This window comes from Dipodomys spectabilis, unplaced genomic scaffold (genome assembly GCF_019054845.1).
Source record: "Dipodomys spectabilis isolate Male_0828 unplaced genomic scaffold, ASM1905484v1 ptg000069l, whole genome shotgun sequence".
NCBI lineage: Eukaryota > Metazoa > Chordata > Mammalia > Rodentia > Heteromyidae > Dipodomys > Dipodomys spectabilis.
The window spans coordinates 16,632,331-16,652,787 of NW_024870746.1; the positions used below are offsets into that span (position 1 = coordinate 16,632,331).

Sequence of the window (20,457 nt, forward strand, 5' to 3'; positions counted from 1 at the left end):
GTCACCCCTCTAAACAGTATTTCTTCAATAAATATATATATATATATAAATCTATGAGAAAAATTATAATTTGAACCATCACCATATGTGTATTAGGATAACCTAAATATCATCTCTCCTCTTTCCAATCGATCTAGTGTTCATTTCTCTTGTTTACTTCTTTTTTTTTTTGGTTCTTTTTTTTATTGTGAAAATACTGTATAGAGGGGTTACAATTACATGAGCAAGATAATGAGTACATTTCTTATTAAGCATTGCCTCCTTCTTTGTTTCCCCTTCCCATCCCCTCCCATCTCCCCCACCACCCCCTTAACCCCCCCCCCCCCCGCCAAAGTTGTAAAGTTTGTTTTTTGACATAATGACTTGTACATCTCATTGTTGCAATGGGTCCACCTGTATCCCTATTTAAACAAATTATACCAACATCAAATATAGTGAAAGCAGGGGTTATACCATGGGGGAGGGACATACAAAGCAACAAAGAAATAATCTTATAAATATGTTAGAAACAATCACATGGAAGAAAAAAACATTTGAATACTTATCTTGGGGTTCATTTCACCTAACATCAACTTATCTAACCATTTCTGCTTGTCTCAGACATATACTAGTTATTGCAAGTAAGGGAAACCATGGGACCTATGTTTCTTTGGGCCTGGCTTACTTCACTTAACATAATATTTTCCAAGTCTTTCCATTTCCTAGCAAATGGGCCAATGTCATTCTTTCCGATAGAGGCATAGAATTCCATTGTGTATGTATACCACATTCTCTTGTTTACTTCTGCTTTAGAAATTGTAGAATCTATTACTCAGGTAGATAGCAATTTTTACAATGAAATTTATACCTTCCACTTCATTCTTTCCTCTTTTAACTTTCTGATGAAAAATTCAACCTTATGAAGTATTCCATTTACCCTCTTCCATCTCTCAAAGGCAGCTAGCTAATTAGCAAGAAGCTGTTGAAAAGATTGTCATAAAATAGTCTTCAATCCCCAATTTCAAATGGACCAACAGAAATGGCCGGTACCAAACCGACTATATTTCTATAAGAATACGCCACTCCCACTCTCCTCCTTAAATATTTTGTATTTTTCCTAACTATCCAAATGTTCCTCTCCCTTTCTACTCCCACTCACCGGATGGTTTTATATTTTAGAGCAAATTAGACGCCAGAGATGAAAACAGAATCTTATATTTTTTCAGGATCCTTGTTACTTGGTTGCTTCTAAATATATGTATTAATTGCATTTTTTGACCTGATGAAGTTGTTATTACAAGTTAAATGAGTTAATATGTGCTAGAAGACTGAAACAAATATTTCTGGAACATGTAGGTTTTTATGATCATTTGATTTTCATGATTATTTTCTACTCAGTTATCACGTTTACCTTCCCGTTATTTTAATCTTCCTAAAAGTAAAACTTCAAAAACTCCAAGACCTCATTTCTATTTTAGAGAAGTTAGTAATAGCTTGTCTTCTTCTTCATTATATTTCTAACCTCACTCTTCTGCCCCAGGATGATTGTGAAGGGCTTCACCTGACAACATGTTGTTAACACACATTCTCTGGCCCATTGTACACCTTTAGAACGAGAAACTCTAATGTGCAGATCGGCTGTCCTTGTTTGAACTAGCCTTTCCTGACGGAGGAAGGGATGAATTTAAGAAACATTGTCTTTGTGGATTCTTTCCAGAATCATTCAAATTCTACTTTGTCTTATCATTAAAAATTTCAATAAAGAGCAGCTCCAGCCACCCACTGACTTGAGTGTAAGTCCTTGAGTTTTCTAGGGCAATTATTACATTTCTCCTTCTCTTTCCTAATGAACAGACCAAATGACCATATCTCTTCCCTAGACTCCTGCACTACATGTATGTTCTACAGAGTAATTGATACCTTGTCATTCTCAACAGCATCTTTCTGCTTCTTCGCCTTCAATCATACTTTGTCTCAATCTCCTCTTGTTTTCGGGGTTTCTAACCTTTTTAACAGTATTTGAATTTGAACTCAGCTCCTTGTACTTGCTAGGCAAACACTTGACCTTATAAATCATGCTCCTACTTTTTTCCTTTAGTGTTTTATTTTCTCCAAATAGGGTCTTGCTTTGGACTGTAATAATATCTATCCTATCCTGTCTATCTATCTATCTATCTATCTATCTATCTATCTATCTATCTATCTATCTATCTATCTATATCTCTGTCTGTCTATGTGTAGATACATACCCATGTCTACATGTTCCATTGACTCTGAGGCAGGTCAAAGTTTATATGACAGTTGGATACCACTTTTCCTGATTAATTTGTTGAGATGAGGTCTCACTATCTTTTTTTGATTAGACTGGCTCCAAACTGTGATCTTCCTCTCAAGTATTTGGGATTATAAATGTGAAGCACAGAATTTGGCCAGGACTTTATTACAATTAATATGTAGAAATACTGGGGCAAAGATCTGGAAGGTATTTTTGTACCCAGCTAGAGATTAAGTTTGCCTAGGAGTCAGCTTCAGATCTTGTATTTGTCTTTTCATGGTATCCTTCTAGGTACTTTTTAAGTAATGGGCCATTTTGTTGGAAGGCTCCTAAAGTGGTGAGTCCCAGATGTTGTATTGTGAGTCAGACGCGCTAATCCTAACTTTGTTATATGAAGAGCAGTATATGTAATCTGTCTGGAAGGTAGCACGGACATTGGCAGTTGAAAAGGATCTCAGGTAATCTTGTCCAGGTGGCATTGGGAAATACCATGAACAGGAAAAAGAAGAATTTCACATCCATGGTTGAATTTTAGTCTTACCCAGAAAATCCTGATGGCATGTCCCCCTCCCAATTGAACCCACTAAATATGAGATGGGGGAGATAAGGAAGTATCTTATCTAGTAATGCATCTATAAAATTATTAAGAGGGGCTGGGAAGGTGGCTCAGTGGTATAGAGCTCTTGCCTTGCATGCATGAGGCCCTGGGTTTGATTCCTCAGCACCACATAAGCAAAAGAAAAAAGAAAAAAAAAGCTGGAAGTGGCTCTGTGGTTCAAGTAGTAGAGCACTAGCCTTGAGCTGAAGAGCTGAGGGACAGCGCCCAGGCCGAGTTCAGGCCCCACAACCGGAACCCCCAAAAAATAAATAAAATTAACCAACAAAAATGGCAAAAAAATTATTAAGAAATAAGTAGGCAAGAATAGCAAAATCAGCCATAAGGCAACAAAAACTGAGTGTGTTGACTACCAGGAAGAAGTAGAAAAATCCAGTCGGACTTCAAAGAAAGCAAAAATCCAAAGAAAAGCCAATGATTAAAATATAATTATCAACCAAGAGAACCAGACGAATAGAATAGTGAAGCAAAATCATTGTGAAGCAGAATCTCTTACTGTTCCTGGATTTGGTTACCGGCGGATTAAATGAGGTAACTCCCCATAGCAATGGAGAGTCCAAGGGTCAACAGCTCCACTCCGGAGCAAATGGGCCCCAGTGGGCCACAGTGTCTATATTCTGTGCCCTCTCCAGGCCAGAGTGCAGAGAAAGGAGTTCTTTGGAGTACATTTCCTCAGCTGGAGCCTCAGGGTAGAAAGCCCTAGAGTGATCACTCCTGTGTATCTGTAGACTTGTTGCAAAGGACTCCAATTAACTCTATGTAGCTTTTGCTGATTTTTCCCTGCAGCCCTGTTAACATGCAAAACTGGTGCCCAGGGAAACAGCCCAGCCATTTTTTTCCCCTGAAACTGAGAACTACTTAGAAATGGGTATCACAATTTGATTTGAAATTAGGTCAAGAATGAGAGATTCAAGAACTCTCAAGTATACAATTATTTTTCAAAGATGTTTAACCATGTCAACTTAATTATCAGGGTAATTCGGATAGCACCCAGAACAGGGCTAGACTTCTAATTGGTACATGGAAAGTAATATTTCTCAATATTATTGTTACATTACATTGAACTAAAATCTAAGCATTTTACTCCTTCAGTCAGACTAATGTCTAAGTATATTCACCATAGGTTAGCAGATAAACCAATAATAATAATGTTTCAGATGATAACCCAAATTTAAATAGAAAAATCTAAATTTATAGAGAAATTTATGTAGAGATTTATATTTATATGAATTATAAAAATCTAAACTTATAAAGAGAAATAATTCAATGTATAATGCAATTAATAATAAAGCTTGTGCCACCAAAAGTAGTTTAGTCTTCATCTGCATAAGACTTATAAAAAATTAATTGATTGATTGATGTTTTTTCAATCATGGAGCTTGAACTCCGGGCCTGGGTACTGTCCCTGAGCACTTTTGCTCAAGGCTAGCATTCTACCACTTTGAGCCACAGCACCAGTTCCACTTTTCTGGGGTAATTGGAAACTTATCTCCAATTAAGGAATTAAGTCTCACGGACTTTCCAGCCCAGGCTGGCTTTGAGCTTCAGTCCAGTCCTCAGATCTCAGCCTCCAGAGTAGCTAGGATTACAGGTGTGAGCCACTGGCACCAGGCTAGGGCTATTATCATTTACACATGAGAAGTGCTACAGTCTGAAAACAGTGACTCAATTCTGTTGTTGTGAAATGATTCCCAGTTTGCTTAAACATCAGCCTTGGTACAAGATTATTCTAGGATTTGAGAATCTGCCTGACACCCATGTTTCAAGCTGGTTCTTTTATAGATTTGTGGACCAGAAAATAAAAGGCAGCTGGGTCATGGAAGGACCAGGCTGAGGGTCTCTTCCACCTGTAAGGCTTCCGTGAAGCCTTGCTGTGTTCTTACCCTTGTTCCAACTATATTCATTTTTCTTCAGCCAGAAAAATGCTAGGGTACATGAAGGAAAGGAGGCTGTAAAATAGGACCTCACCTCTCCCTTCAAAGCAGGGCTTGTAAAAAGTTCCCATTGGATAGCAGGTGAGAATTAGCAGAGGATACTGGTAACATGCACTCAGTCTGGGAATACACCGGAAGCACATTTCTAACCTGACCACCTCCACGCCAGGATGACAAGAAAAAAGCCAAGGAGGTCACTCTATGAGATTAAAGGGACAGTGACAAAAACAAGCCTCCTAACTTACAGGATGTCACTTAGGTTCAGAAGTAAGTGATGTATGTATGAAGCAATATATGAGGAATAATCGTATTCAGAGTACTTTTAAATGTATTTAAATTACCAATAGTTGACTAACATGTGTATATGTGTGTATGTATATATGCACATATATGTATACTACACATACTCCCTTTAATTGTATAATTGTAATAATAATTATTATTACAGAAACAACTCATGTCATGCAATTTTTCTGTTCAACTGAAAACCCTTACTAAAATGGCCCACGGCTATTCTTTGTGCACCCATTTGGTTTGTGCATGACACAGGAAGATCCTGACCAAATTTTCTATTACATATTTTTTTATATCTAAGTGTTGCCATGTCTCTTGCTCAAGGTAGGTAGTCAATAGGATTTTCTTCAAAGAATGAATGAAGTCATGGACAAATGAATTCATTTTTCTGCTACGATTGCTTCTGCCTTGCTTGATATGCCTAGTAATTAGCCCCAGGTGTGATGAAGCTGAGTTGGGTTGAGTGCTGAACCAGTGGCCCTCAATGAAAACTCATCACAGCAATAGTTTTCCAAAATCTATATATTTTTATGTGTGAAATAATGCACAGAACTCTCACTAGTTAAACATATCTTTGGAACTTCATGTATATTCTCCCTATGAGGGAGAAGCGTTGGTAGAGAGAATAAAATCCTACATGCAATTCAAGCGACATCCATTTGCCATTGAAAACAACAGAAGCCAACACTGCTGATAATGACACCCAACAGAAAGTATTTATTTTAGGTGTTTTTGTCAATACTATTATGTTCTAAGCTAGCACTAGCTCCTACCTTTGCTATCTGTTTTTATACAATGCCAAAGTACAGTCCAGGCATTCTTTGAAATATGAAGTAGGGGGGAAAATCAAAGTTTTATGGGGTAAAAACTAATAGAGATGTTTGATCATTCAAAAAGAGAACCCAAAATAAGTGATTTGACAGGATGAAGTTTTTCCTTCTCTGGTTCTAGATGTCCACAAGCAGAGTCAGTGAAAATGTTCAGTGCGCCTAGTGCCAGGGATTCATGTACTTTGTCATTTATCCTTAGGAACAAGTGTTCCACCTCAAGGTCTCAGGATAGCTGCTGGAGCTTCGGCCCTCCAGTCTGATTTCCATCCAGCAAGGAGGAGAATAACTAAAGAAACATACACACATTCACTTTAAAAACATATTTAAAAAATGCTGCTTCACCACTTCTGGCCAGCCATGGTCAGAATTCAGTCAACTGGCTGTACCTATCTTCAGAGAATGCTATAAAATACCCCCATTCAAAGTGTCCATTTGTCTAGCTAAATAACAAAACAAAATAGAAGTCATTTTACAGAGGAAGATGAGTATAATGCTTATTAACAGGGAAATTAGTGGTCTTTGCCACTACCAGCAAACATAGAAGAAATTATATAATTAGTGATAGATAGTGATATACTTGTAGATATTAGTGATAATACTTGCAGATTTGTCAGTTTTTATGGTACTAAGTTTATTACAAACTATTTCTGTGTGTGTGCATGTGCGTGTATGCACATGAACACAGGCTTGTGAGCCATTCCACAACTTTGGGGTTTAGTTGGAGACAAGTCTCAGACTTGCATAGACTTTCCTGCCCAGGTTAACCTTGAACTGTGATCCTCAGATCTCAGCCTCCTGAACAGCTACAATTATAGGCATGAGCCACTGGTACTTGGCACAAACTAGTTCTTTAAATGGAAATCTTGATAGAAGTTGATCTGAAGAAAGTCACTGGTACAAAATATGAGCTTATGATATAAATATTAAAAATAGAAATGATGTAATGTTCTTGCTTAGCTAATGCAGAAAGATTGCACTAGGTTCTGTGATGTTGATGAGTGAATAGTTCTGCAGAACTCTCTGGAATCTATAATGTTCCTGAGCTCCTTACATAGTGAGTGTCTGTGAATATTGGAAAATTGGCTTCTTTTCTTCCTTTCTTTTCTTTCTTTTTTCTGTGAATCTTTCTTTCTTTCTTTCTTTCTTCCTTCCTTCCTTTCTTTCTTTTTCTCTCTCTTCCTTCCTTCCTTCCCTCTTTCCCTCCTTCCTTCCTTCATTCCTTTCTTTTCTTTTCTTTCTTTTTTCTTTTACCCATCCTTCCTCTTTTCTTCTCTCTACCTCCCTCCCTCCCTCTCCCTCTCCCTCCTTCTTCTCTCCCTTCCTTCATTCCCTTTCACTCTTACTCTCTGTTTCTCTTAGTGCCTGGGTCAATGTCCTTGAGCTTCTTTTGCACAAGGCTAGTGCTCCACCACTTGAGCCACAGCTCCACTTCTGGCTTTTTTTTTGGTAGTTTATTTGAGATATAGGTCTCCCAGATTTTCCTGTCTGGTCTGCTTTGAACCAGGACCCTCAGATCTCAGCCTCCCTTATAGATTGTATTGCAAGCATGAGCCACTGGTATCTGCTCTTCTCTTTTTAAAAGTATTCATTTTATGAAGTAGCAATTTGCAGTGCAGGGTTAGAATTTCTATTTGAATTTGGTAACATTGTGGGACCTGGCTAAAATAAAAGTTAATACCTATATTCTATGAGTAGTTACACTTGCCATAATGCTTATGACATCAAACACAAATATATAGGTATATGATATCTCTAAATATAGCATATATTTATGTCTATATGATATAGACAGATATAATGAGACTTGATAAGGAAAACTGTTATTTTTCATTTTATATTTATATGTTCATATAGTACTAAAATCCCAATGTTGTACTCAGTAATACCCAAACACATTTTAATAATTGTATTTTTATAAGGAATTATTGTAGGCAGGAACACTTGTTGGTTTTAGAGGACACACATGCTACAGTGGTTTTGCAGACAGTCGGTTTTAGTAGTAAAATTGAGCCTGTGAATATACTTTTCGGTATGTTTTAGATGAACTATCTGTTATAAAATATGTGCAGTTGTTGGTGTGTGTGTGTGTGTGTGTGTGTGCACGCACATGTGTGCATGTGTACACACATGTACCAGTACTGGGGAATCACGGTCTTGTACTCTTTGTGTAACGTTTTTTACTCAAGGCTGATACTCTACCACTTGAGTCATATTTCCACTTCTGTTTTATACTGGTTAATTGGAAAGAAGAGTTTCAAGAATTTGCCTGCTTGGGCTGGCTTTGACTGGGATCTTCAGAACTCAGCCAGTTGAGTAGCAGGGATTAGAGACTTCATCTGGCTTGCATAGTTAATTTTAATGACACTTATTTTTCTTCTTGTAGAGCCAAGTATCTAGGTCAGATAGGAAGAACAAAGGTCTTGGAGTCAGTAGACATGAACCCTGTCCTTGGCTGTAGTACTTTCCTTTTGCAATTGCAGTAGGAGCCGTTTTCTATAGGAAGGCCCTTGGATACTGTGCGGTAATGCTGTGGAATGAGGGCGTAGAACACTATTCATAGGAGGACATGACTTTTATTTCTTTCATCTCCTCCTGTCTTATCTTCTTGCTTAGTCAGGCTCAATATTTTCTAGGAAAAAAAAATCCCCCAAATTTCAGTGTTATTCCTGTATGTAAGACAAAGAGTTAACACCAGCATGTGGCTTCAATCTTTCTTAGGATAAAATGGCAGATGCTGTAGTTTTCACCACAAAGACATTGATTAAAAATTTGAGGTTAGATCTAAGTCTGCTGAGAGACTCTCAACTGGATAATGCTTTTAAGTCAATAAAAATCACTCTTTAAACCATCCTCTAAGTCTGGGATTAGGCCTTATATTTTATAAAGGAAATAAAAGAATAAACTTTTTTTCCTATTTGTAAACATCAAAATCTGCATAGTTTTTTATCCAAGGCACATGATTTTTTTTTTTTACATTCCACACTAGAAGTTTAAAATAAGGTCAAAATTTTTACTGGAAGGAAAAGAAATGTAAGAAAGAAAAACTTAGTCAGGTACTTGTGCCTCGTGGCTGTAATCTTGCTTATGCAAGAGACTGAGATCTGTAGGATCACAATTCAAAGCCAGCCCGAGCACAAAAACCTGTGAGCCTCTTATCTCCAATCGATGACCAAAAAGCCAGACTGGATACATTGCCCATCTGATAGAGTGCCAGCCCTGAGTAATGAAGTCAAACAAGATAATAAGGCTTTAAGTCCCTAGTATCTGCCCATGTCTCCTTCCCCACTTTAAAAAAATAGACTTAAAGATCCAAAGGATAAACTCAAGTTTATAGCATGAATGATTAGTATTCCGTCCATGGGTAAAATGAAAATTGACACTTACTGTATTATTAGAAAATCTTTTTTTTTTTTTAAAGAAATTCCTGGAAAACACCACAACAAGGAGTCTTTCCTCTGCATCTTAGGTGTGTTTCTCTATCTCAATCTTTGCTCATTAAATTTCCATCCAGATTTAACAAAAGTCATTATTCAGTTTCATGGGGTCAGTGTGTCAAAATGTCTGTGTTAGAAGTTTAATTTATTTTCTGAGGTTCCTTTAAGTGGGCAGAAGGGATTGATTTACTCTCTTTAAGCCATGCACGGGGCTGGTTTGGAATGTCTACTTGAAAATGACAATTTATCACCACTGCAGCAGAATCCTGGGCTGGAAAAGACGCCTTGTCTTCTCCTTCTGCAGGCCCATTGTCTTCTGGGAGAAGGGTTCTTCCATTGTGTCTGCAGGTCCTGGAGCCGCTCAGCCTGTGTGGTGTCCCTCACCAGATGGCCTTCTTAATAAGTGCCTTGCTCTGGCCTACCCTCACTTTTCTTGATCCAAATGTGAAATGCCAGCAAATAAATAAGAGCATCACACTCTGATGAGTTCTCCTGAGATGAAGGAAAGCCCTGGAGAGAGGAAGCTAGAAGCAGCTTTTCAGTTTGCTGTGACTGCTTCTAATTAGTAGTTAGAAGTAGTTAGAAGATAGCTCTTAGATGCACCAGAAAGAGAGAAACAGACATGGTGACAGAGATACCTACGAGACAGACAAAGAGAAAGAGAGACTGAGAGAGACAGAGAGAGAGCAGAAGAGAGAGAATGAGAGAAACAGGAGAGAAAAAGGGTAAGAGAGACAGAGACAGCGAGAGAGAAAAAGAGACAGAGGGAAAGGGAGGGGCAGACAGAGACCGAGACAGAGAATACATTATCCATATTATTCAGAGTGCCTTGGCAAACAGGGAAAAACCCTTGGATCCTTGGCATCCACTTGAAATATCATGTGTGATCTTTGTTAGAGGCCCACTGACTTTAGACTCGAGGTAGACAATTGCCATGTGCAGATTGCACCGCCAGACTAAAAGTGCAGTGGAAATGAGTGGGTAATGAGAGCAGAACCGCCAGTTCTTTAATTGAATTAAAAGCTGGGTGACATCAATGCAGACACCTGTCCAATTACAGACAGGCCAAGGTGTTTACCATTGCTGTACAAGCGCTCCGAAGATGACAGAAATCTTTCCGCCCACAGATTAACATAATGAAAGAGAACAGATTACAGTGGATGCCAGCCAAACACCTAGGTTGGCAGCTGGGGGGTGGAGTAGGGAGGAAGGGGGAGTCTGCTGAGGGGTGCAAATGGGAATGGATGCCTTTTTCTCAGTATGTTTGGCTGTTAAGAAACAAAGAAAAAGCTGCCTTGTTTTGTTGTGTTTTTGCTCAGTTTTCAGGCACAGAGCATTCATCCTTGTCTGCATTTAGTCACAGGAGTTAATCATAAAACTCCGCCATCAAAGCAGACTTTGCTGTCATTTCCCTGCTTCTCAGCACATAGAGTCCTATTGGAGGCTCTAAAACTTGCATCGCTGAGTGTCAGTCCCACAGAGAGTTTTCTCGCGGGTCTTTGGGCTTCTTCTAGTTATTGATAGTTCTCATAGGCTCCTTTGAAATTTGAGGTTAGTGCAAAAGGAAGCACACATTAGAGATACTAATCTATCCATCCAGAGATACAACTGCCTTTGACTTTGTTCACTCCCTGAGAGAGTCCTTGTGAAATGAGGCCCTCTTGCAGGGAGGGATGCAGAATGAATGTAGCTAAGAAGAGGAATAGTCTTTGTTTTATCTGTCAGTCCTCAAGTGACTGCTTTTGAAAAGCCCTAGTAACAGCTGCTGGAAAAATAAAGCCAAGCAGAACAGTAAAAAGGAGCCAGGCATGGTGGCATATGCCTGTAGTCCCAGTTATTCTGAAAATCTGAGGCTGGCCTGAACAAAAGTGCGAAACTCTATCTGAGAAATAAACAGACAGCTAAGAGTCCAGGGGCATGGCTCATCTGGTACAGTGCTTGCCTTGCAATTACAAGTCCCTCAGTTCAGTTCCCAATACTGATACTGCCAGAAGAAAGCAAAACAGGAAAGGGAAGGGAATGAGAATAAAAGAAAGAAATTCCCTTAAAATTCCCAAGCTCTCTACACTTGGGTTTTCTGCACCCACGGTGGCCCACAGGACGCAATTTGAAGAGAACCTACTTCTTGACTTAAAACTCCCTTGGCGTGGCACGTCAGGATTTCTCAATGTTAAGCATTAATGCAAAATGCATTATCGCTTAGCAGTGAAAGCTATGGACCTGCTGGTGCCAGTGGCTTTAATCCACATACCCGTGTGTGTGTGTGTGTGTGTGTGTGTGTGTGTGTGTGTGTTTCATGGGATACTAACACTTTTAAGACATCAATAATGCTTACTTTATGCTTATTGAATGTTCTGTCAGCTTGCCTTCTTCCATTATCAGGAAAGACTGGCAGGTTTTCTGACATGATTTGGACCATTTTCTGATTTCACAGACTTTTGTGGCAGAAAGGGAGTTTGAGAGGTCATCTTACCAGCCTAGCAATAGGGATGCTCTCAAATTAAAGACAAAGACTCCTCTGTCCTGTCTCCACACAAGGACTCTCATACCCAAGCCAGTCTCAAAGTGATTTCAGGATCCATGTCATTTCTTACTGGGTTTTCTTTGGATAGTTTGCGGTCTAGGATTCCTTTGCAGTTGTCTTGCTAAATATTTCCTCAGTCTTCTTTTACATATAATATCGAAACAGACTCTCAGTTGGTATCTTTGCTTTCTTATGTTTTTGGTAGTACTGGGCTTTGAACTCAGTACCTCATGCTTGCTAGACAAGGCTTCTACCACTTGAGCCAGGCTTCTGGTTCTTTTTGATTTAATTTCCTTTTTAGATAGAGGTTCATACTTTTTCCTGGGCTGGCCTCAGTCCATAGTCCTTCTACCTCTACCTCTTAAGTAGCTGGGATTACAAGCAGATGACACACCCTGTCTTTAAAAATATCTCATTGTAGACTATGAAATCTTATAAATAGTGCCATTTCCATGGTATGTCTACAAACCTTCTGCATCTTTTATTAATCTACACATGATTGTTATCATTGTGGTACTCCTAGCTCAACATTTTATTTTAAAGCTTTGTTACAAAATCAGTTGTTTGAGCTGATAATCCTATACTATAAACCTAGATACTCAGAAGGATGAGGACTTGGAGGGTTGAATTAGAAGTTTACCTGGGCAGAAAAGTCTGTAAGTTTCCATTTCCAGTTAAGCTGCAAAAATTGAAGCTGGAGTTGTAGTAGAAGTAGAATGGTGGAGTGCCAAACTTGAGCATGCTAGCTGAGTGTGAGCATGAGGCTTTGAATACACACACACACACACACACACACACACACACACACACATCTGTGGTCTTCTAGAGCACCATTCTCAGAGGCAGACAGAATGAAAATATGTATTTTTGATAATGATGGCCTGGCACAGCAGTTCCATATTTTTTCTAGTAGAGCCTATAAGCTAAGTATGACATTGGCCCCCTTGGGATAACCACTCAAAAGACTTCAAAGGATAGATCCAATAAAGTCTACCTAACCTAAACATAGAATACTTTTTCTCCCTAGTCTGGGAAGTTGTTTATATGAAAAACCAAAAACAATCAACTGCATGTTCGAAGATTAATTCAGGTTTCTTGTGTTTTGTTAGGGTTAGGGGGACTTGAACTCAGGGCCTGGGCACTGTCCCCGAGCTATTGTGCTAAAGGGTAGTGCGCTACACTTTGAGCCACAGCTCCACTTCCAGTTTTCTGGTAGTTAATTGGGGATGAGAGTCTCATGGACTTTCCTGCCCAGGCTAGCTTTGAACTGTGATCCTCAGATTTCAGCTCCTGAATAGCTAGGATTACAGGTGTGAGCCACCAGCACCCTGCTAGATTAATTTAGTTTTGTGAAGACCACTTAGATGTCTCTCTTTCCTAATCCACAATTATAATATGAGAAGACAGAACACTAGCCTGCATTTAGTGAGATACTCAAATTCTTTGCCAAACTTTGTCTGACACCCAGCATGACAGGGAAGTGTCCCACTGGAAATAGAAAAGCAATGCCACTCCACCTCAGAAAGTGTGGCACTTTTTTTTTTTTTTTTTTTTGCAACGTGTGATTTATAAACCATTCCAACCTTCCACTGAGGACCCAGACTTGGCAAGAGCCAGAGCACCAGCCTCTTTTCCTTATTTTCTTCTTCTTTTTTTTCTTGTTCTCCATCTTGCAGCTCTCATTTCTCAGTGTTATTATTGTTTCACCTGGCTTGAAATGGGAAATGTAAGCACATTGATAAATGACCTCAAAGGTGAGCTCGTTTCTCTCCAACAGCTCTCTTTAAGAATCACAAATTTTCTTTTCTATGGAATGCAATACAATTTTCTAAACTTTTCAACCAAAACTACAGAAGGAGATTTGCTGAGGAGTGATGTCTTACTGATCAACTTTTTTGAAAAGTTGTCTTTAAATATTGACCTTTTACCATCTTGTCTAGATTTTAGAAATACCCCTATCTAAATAATTAAAGACTTTGAGGTCCTTAAGTAAAGGGGAGGGGTTAACAGAGGCATATCACACTACACACATACACCAAATAAACTCCTTTAGTAAAAGCAAGGCTGGTTAAGTAAAAGATTAAAGATCCTTTAGTGAGCATAAACTCAGTATGTGGTTTGACATGCTCCTTTTTAGTATATATTAATACCTTTCCATATAAGCTGATAGAACAGTTGTAACTCCAGTATTTTATTTCAGTTAGGATTTGGGAAGAAATAATATCTCAGGATAAAATATTTCCTAAATCCTGTCTACAAAACCCCAAAATAGCAGAACTGTTGCTGTGTGTCTCACTGGTAATATTACCCGAATAAATGGCACATCTTTCTGCTTGGGAGTTCCCATCACCAATCTGTTTATAACCTTTGTTTCTCTTTGGAGAGCTGTCGGCAGAAAGCATTACTTTCTTCATATGCTATGTATATGAAGTGATGAACAAAAGAAATTAATCTCATATTTTACAACATGTTTTTCTTGCCTAGGTTGGCACTGAAAGTCTGGCTCTCTGGAGGCTGATTTGTTTCTTGTTACTTTGGCATTATGCTAATTCGGTCATGCAAGTTGTCCTACTTAGAGTTTTGTAGTTGATTCCAACTTGCTAACAGGAAAGATGTGACAATACCAAAGATTTTGTCAGGATAAAATGGTTAGAACATCTTTATGATAATAGCACAGACTTGAGTTTCTAGCAGTAGTAGAGGCATTATGAACTATAAAAAGTAAGCCAGGCATCTATAATTCTAGCTAACCAGGAGGCTGAGATCTGAGATCTCAGGATTGTTTGAAGCTAGCGGGTCGGGCAAATCCATGAGACTCTTATCAACAATAAAGCAGGCAGAAAAGGCTAAAAGTAACACTGCGGCTCAAGTGATAGAGTATTAGCCTTGAACAAAAGAAGCTCACAGATGATACCCAGGCCTTGAATTAAAGCCCCAAGACTGGCAAAATAAAAATGAAATAGAAAAACCAAAGGTGACTTTGATCAAAATAAATTGTATTCATGAACTGCTTTGTTAAATGGTAACTCCTTTTTACAATGACTTAAAGATACAAAATTAAATAAATAATGATCATTGGAGCAGGAGCAGAGTCAACAAAAGCAGAATGGGGACTAAAACTGTAGCTCATCAATAGAGAAATTGTCTAGCATGCTCAAGCTCTTGCGTTCTATCCCTAGCTCTGCACAAAGGAAGCGACAGATATTTGTGAAATAGTTTGGGATGTTGTGTGTGGATGAGGGCATGTTGAGTATAAAATACCAATGAGATATCCAAAGAGTGATAACATAGTCTTTAGTTAGAAAGGCAGAACTGGAACTAGAGGAATAAGGAGAAACATGGAGATATTCAGATGATAATGGAGGTGAGGATTGATAAACAATAAGGAAGTATTTGGGGGAAAAAAGTGTCAGAACTCAACGTTGTGGAACAAACTTACTTAAAACACTAAAACCAAGGATCATGACTCAGTGAAGGAAAGAAAGGAGACCTCAGAGATTCAGGAGAAAAACTTAGAAAGGTTTGATGGTACTGAAGAAAAATGGGAGGGGGTAACAATGCTTGATAGGAAATGTACTCATTATCTTACTCATGTAGCTGTAACCCCTCTGTACAGTATCTTTGCAATAAAAAAAAATTTAAAAACACTACAGGAGGATAGGAACTGAGGAAGAGCTGTTTGATTCAAAAATTTGAAACAACTAGTCATCTTCAAGAGGTGAAAAGATCACTTAGAAGTCGACATTGGCCAAAGCTTGGTTGCAAGAGTAATATGACTTGGACTAGCTCTTCACTGGAGCCCTCTTCTTCCATAGTTTCTGAGCTAGGAATTCTATATTCTTAAACTCTTTGACCTTGATAGTAACCTTTAGAGGCATGTGCTATATTGTCTCTTCTCATAGATGGCTCCTCAGCCTCTACTTTCAAAATATGGTCTGTTTGTCAGGCACTGGTGACTCACGCCTATAATCTGGTGATTCAAGAGGCTGAGATTTAAGAATAGAGGTTCAAAGCCTCCCCCCAGAATAGAAGTTCAAATGGAGCTGTTGCCAGCTATGTTGACAGATGAGGAAAATCATGCATAGTGGTGTGAGCCACGTGCTCTTGCCTGTAGAGTTGCCTATCAGCAGCCTATTTTGCCTTCTGGCCTGATGTCTGTGCTCCTTACTGCTACGTGTGAAGATGAGGAGGTGTCCATTTGCTGTTTAGGGAAGTAATGTCTTCAAAGGAAGTGAACTCAAAATGTGAGCCATGGTCTGGAAGAGTCAAGAGGAAATGGCAGCCACAGTGGCAGTAGTGGGAGCACAGAAGGTTTTAGCACAAGGGGGTTCTGAAATGAGAGAGAGTGGAACTTGGCAGGGAATGGTCACATGGGTATTCAGATTAGCTCATTGGCTTGAAGTCTTCCTTGGCCATGAGCTGAGGTAATGGTGCCAAGTGGAGAGAGATTTTCATGCAGAAGCATGACAGAGAGGATTCCTAAATGAGGGGAAAGCTGTTGGAAAGAGATTTTGAAGTTAGCAGTAAGGATTGAGGAATCCAAGCAAGCAAGTCCTTGCTTCATTCTGGCTCTTTGTTCTTTTAAATTTTTTAAAAATATTTCTATTGGGGAGGATGAGTACAGAATTATAGGTGTTAAAATTTGTGTTAGAATGATGAAATCGCTTACCAGTATTGACACTACAAAGCTCAGTATATTCTGTTGAACAGTATAGGCTGTTGACAGCTTTAATCAATAGATGCACAAAGTAAGACTATCTCTTTTACAATATTTTAAAGCATTTTATTAGCATTGATTATTTGCACAAAGGAGGAAAATGATATTTCCATACGTGATTAGGATTAAAGACTGCTTTAAAAACTTCCACAAGAAGCCAGGTATCAGTGGCTCAAGCCTGTAATCCTAGCCACTCAGGAGGCTGAGATCCTAAGGGATCATGGTTCAAAGCCAGCCTTGGCAGGAAAGTCCATGAGACTTTTCTTCAGTTAATCACTAATCCCCCCCAACACACAAGTGTTCCACAAGAAAAGAGCAGTAGAGAAAACCAATGAACATTTTATAATTTCGGTATCCTTTAATTCACAGGGTTCACTAAATAAAGAACTTCTATCTTGTTTGGGAACACCAGTAAACAAAATTTGTTTTCATTTCTACAGATACTTTTAATTGCTGAAATAATCTTATATATCTGCCACCAATCCAGGTTAATTCAATACTTCCCTGTGTCACACATCCATTTAAGACAGGTGTCTTAATTAAGTAAACTAATAATTTTGCAAGTAGAAGTACAAAAGTGTAATTATCTAATTTCTAATTGTTTAGCTATGTGAATTTGCATATTTGTTAGCTGCAGCATAAACAAATAGTTTGTATATGTGCATCCTACTGTTAAAATAATGAACTCACATGTGGGAGTAGCATTGCCTAATGTGTGCTAATAGACACTGCATTCAAAGGCCTCCTGAGTTCAACATGACTGAGAAATGCTAGGTTCAAGAGAACTGAATAGTTTTATTTCTGTGGGAGGCCTAGAATCAGGAATGAGATAATGTGCACCTTAACTATTGTATAGACATGGCACTCTGCTTCAGCAGCTCTATGTGGAAGAGTTTGCCCATTCTGAATGAGGTATGTATCAAGTACAGATTTCAAGTGAGCATAACAATAAGTGGATCTCCCATTTTTTTCTCATCCTGCAATCAGCAGACAGGCAGGAAAATAAATGAAGGAGGCATATTTTTGTTGTTGGTGGTGGTGGTTTTCTATTTCTCAGTCCTGTATCTGTGTCTGTCTTTGTCCATATCTTTCTGTCTCTTTCTCTGTGTCTCTATTCCTCTTCCTTCCCCTAACACACACACACACACACACACACACACACTTCTCTTTACAGATGCTTACAGTAAACATGCAAATCCTTTTTGTCCCCTCTTTCATTACAGGCATATTGACAGGCTTACTCCCTTTCAGAAACTATGCCGTAACCCTAACTGCTTGCACCCTTGCTGGCTGTACTGAGAGCTCACAAGCATTGAACATCTCTACTCCACAAGAAGGTAAAGTAATTTCAAAGGTCTTGACTTCCACATTTCAGTCATGAATAATAAAATAGGAGAAGAGCTAAATGCTGCAAGGCCATTTGCTGGAAAACCCCAACCTAATTTGATGACAGAGTGCATTGCCAGGCCATAATTGCTCCATTTTTGGGGGTGTGTGAAAATGAATCAAACTCCATACCCCTTAATGACATGCATCTTTAATAGCTGTAATGCAGATTAATGGGCTTTTTAATTGCTGTTACATTGTTCATGCAAGAGCCTTGTCATTAATATGAAGCATCTGAAAGATTAATGAAAGCTTCCTCATTTTACTATGGCTCAGAAGTAAATCTAGAGACAGTCTGACTAAAAAGAATTGATTGTATGGCACAGTATGAAATTGAGAATCAAACGGTTGATTTCCATGGTCTCTTTTAACTGCTAAACACCAGCACAGGCAACAATTATTTCAGCCTGATGGAACCTCCGAATGCCAATTGAGGCATTATTAATCACTGCTCAGTTCCTTCGGACTTCAGTCTCACTTTTGTGGTACTTGGAACTTGCAAACTGTTGGCATAAATTAATGTTTCAGAAAGCATCCGTTAAGAAGGCAGTGGGAAAGAGAAAATATTTTAGCACTCTAAAGTGAAAGCTTTGCTCAAGCATCCAAACATATCACTTCAAGAAGTAAAAGCTCTCAAAACATTTGAAGCTTTGTTACTTTATATTTTCATCTCCCAGATGAGAGAAATTTTACATTTTCATACTGTCTCCCTGTGAATTTATTTAGAAGATTTAAAAGCTTGATCTTTACGGGAAAGTAGGTAGCTAATTTCTCTCTCTCTTTCTCTCTCTCTCTCTCTCTCTCTCTTTCTTCTTTATCTCTCTTCTCTCCCTCTTTTCCTCTTTCCTCTCTCCATTAGTCATCTCCCAAGCCCTCTTTTTCCTCCTGTACAGAGAATGATTTACATAGAAGGTAGATTTTGAAAGGAAAATGCAGGTCCATATGACAAAGAGATTAGATAAAAATCTTTCCTAGCACCCCTAATCAGAGTCCCCTCAGCTGGACAGTGATGTCAATGAAACATCTTCATGATTTCCTCTATCTACTCTAGTAAAAATGATAGTTCCTCAAATGGGCACCAGTAGCTCATGCCTGTAATCCTAGCTACTCAGGAGGCTGAGAGCTCAGGGTCCCACATTCGAAGCCAGCCCAAGCAGACAAATCTGAGAAACTCTCATCTCTCATTAACCACCAAAAGGTTGGAAGTGAAGCTGTTGCTCAAATAGTAGAGTGCCAGCCTTGAGCACAGCATCCAGGCTTTGAGATCAAGCCCCAATACCAGCACCAAACAAAAAGAAAAAGTGTGGCTTCTCTCAATGCCACTGTGTCCATTAATCTCTCTTACATATCCTTCCGCCATCTTTACTATGGGGCGCATAACTCCATGTCCCCTTTAGCTTCTCTACATCCACTACAGCCCTGTCTAGATTTTGCTTAGTTCCTTACCTACCTCTCCCATTGCTGTGTCCCAGAGAGAGTTCTTTATTGTCCACTTCACCATTTTTTGTGATTATTCAAGAAATTCCTAAACTTATAACCAAGAAGTTATTTTTAATTTACCCAATGCTATTTGTATTGGGGATCAATTATGTTTTTAATTTTTTTAACATGTAGCTCCTACAACTCCAATTCATTGGTTATTTTGTTGAAATATCATTTGAACATTATAGTGTAGCTTCAATATGTAATTCATTTAATCGATTCTACATTTTCAAGCTATTGTAATAGTTAGGTAGAAGTTTTCTTAAGTGTCTATTACAAACCATTCATCAACACTGGCCACGTCAAACCATAAGCTCTTCGAGGGTAGGGGACTCTATCTGCTTAATTAATTTGAGTAGGTGCAACCTCCCACCACCATTGTGGTTAATAATACTTTTGATGAAGTAACACACACGTCAGTCAAGTGAACCAGTGTGAAGACTCCCCATCCATCACCTATGCAGATTATCATAAATCCAGGACAGTTATTTAGCACTGTCCCTAAAGCAATTACTGACACGCTACCCACAAATGAGGAACATTTCCATGCCTGGGATCGCAGGTTTAGCCCATGATTTATTGGCTTGAGTCTAAAAAGTTTGAGTTAGAAAAGTAAACTAAAATTAGTCTCTATAAATCTTTTCTTTTTAAAAATATTTCCTTTTCTTTTTCACAGCTCCACAAGAGGTTCAGCCGCCAGTAGCTAAATCCCTTCCTGATTCATTGTTACTCTCTTGGAATCCACCAAAACAAGCAAATGGTATTATAACTCAGTACTCTTTATACATGGATGGGAACCTCATCTATTCAGGCTGTGGGGAGAATTACACAGTGACAGGTAAGACTGCTGTGGCATTATGTAATTATATAGTCTTTGTGTGTGTGTGTGTGTGTGTGTGTGTGTGTGTGTGTGTGTGTGATGGACTACAGTGAATTCTTTTTCTGAAAACACAGTTGTTGTTGTTTGTTTGTTGTTATTTAGTTTG

At 38.7% G+C, this 20,457-nt stretch overlaps 1 protein-coding gene across 1 annotated transcript in view; it reads left to right on the plus strand.

The window, feature by feature from the left end:
* The window catches only part of Ush2a (usherin), a 635,341-nt gene that overhangs the window by 252,053 nt on the left and 362,831 nt on the right, over positions 1 to 20,457 (plus strand). The window contains exons 30-31 of the mRNA XM_042681986.1: positions 17,827 to 17,940; positions 20,148 to 20,309. Of these exons, the coding sequence (XP_042537920.1) occupies positions 17,827 to 17,940; positions 20,148 to 20,309 (276 nt within the window). The remainder of the gene's footprint in view (positions 1 to 17,826; positions 17,941 to 20,147; positions 20,310 to 20,457) is intronic.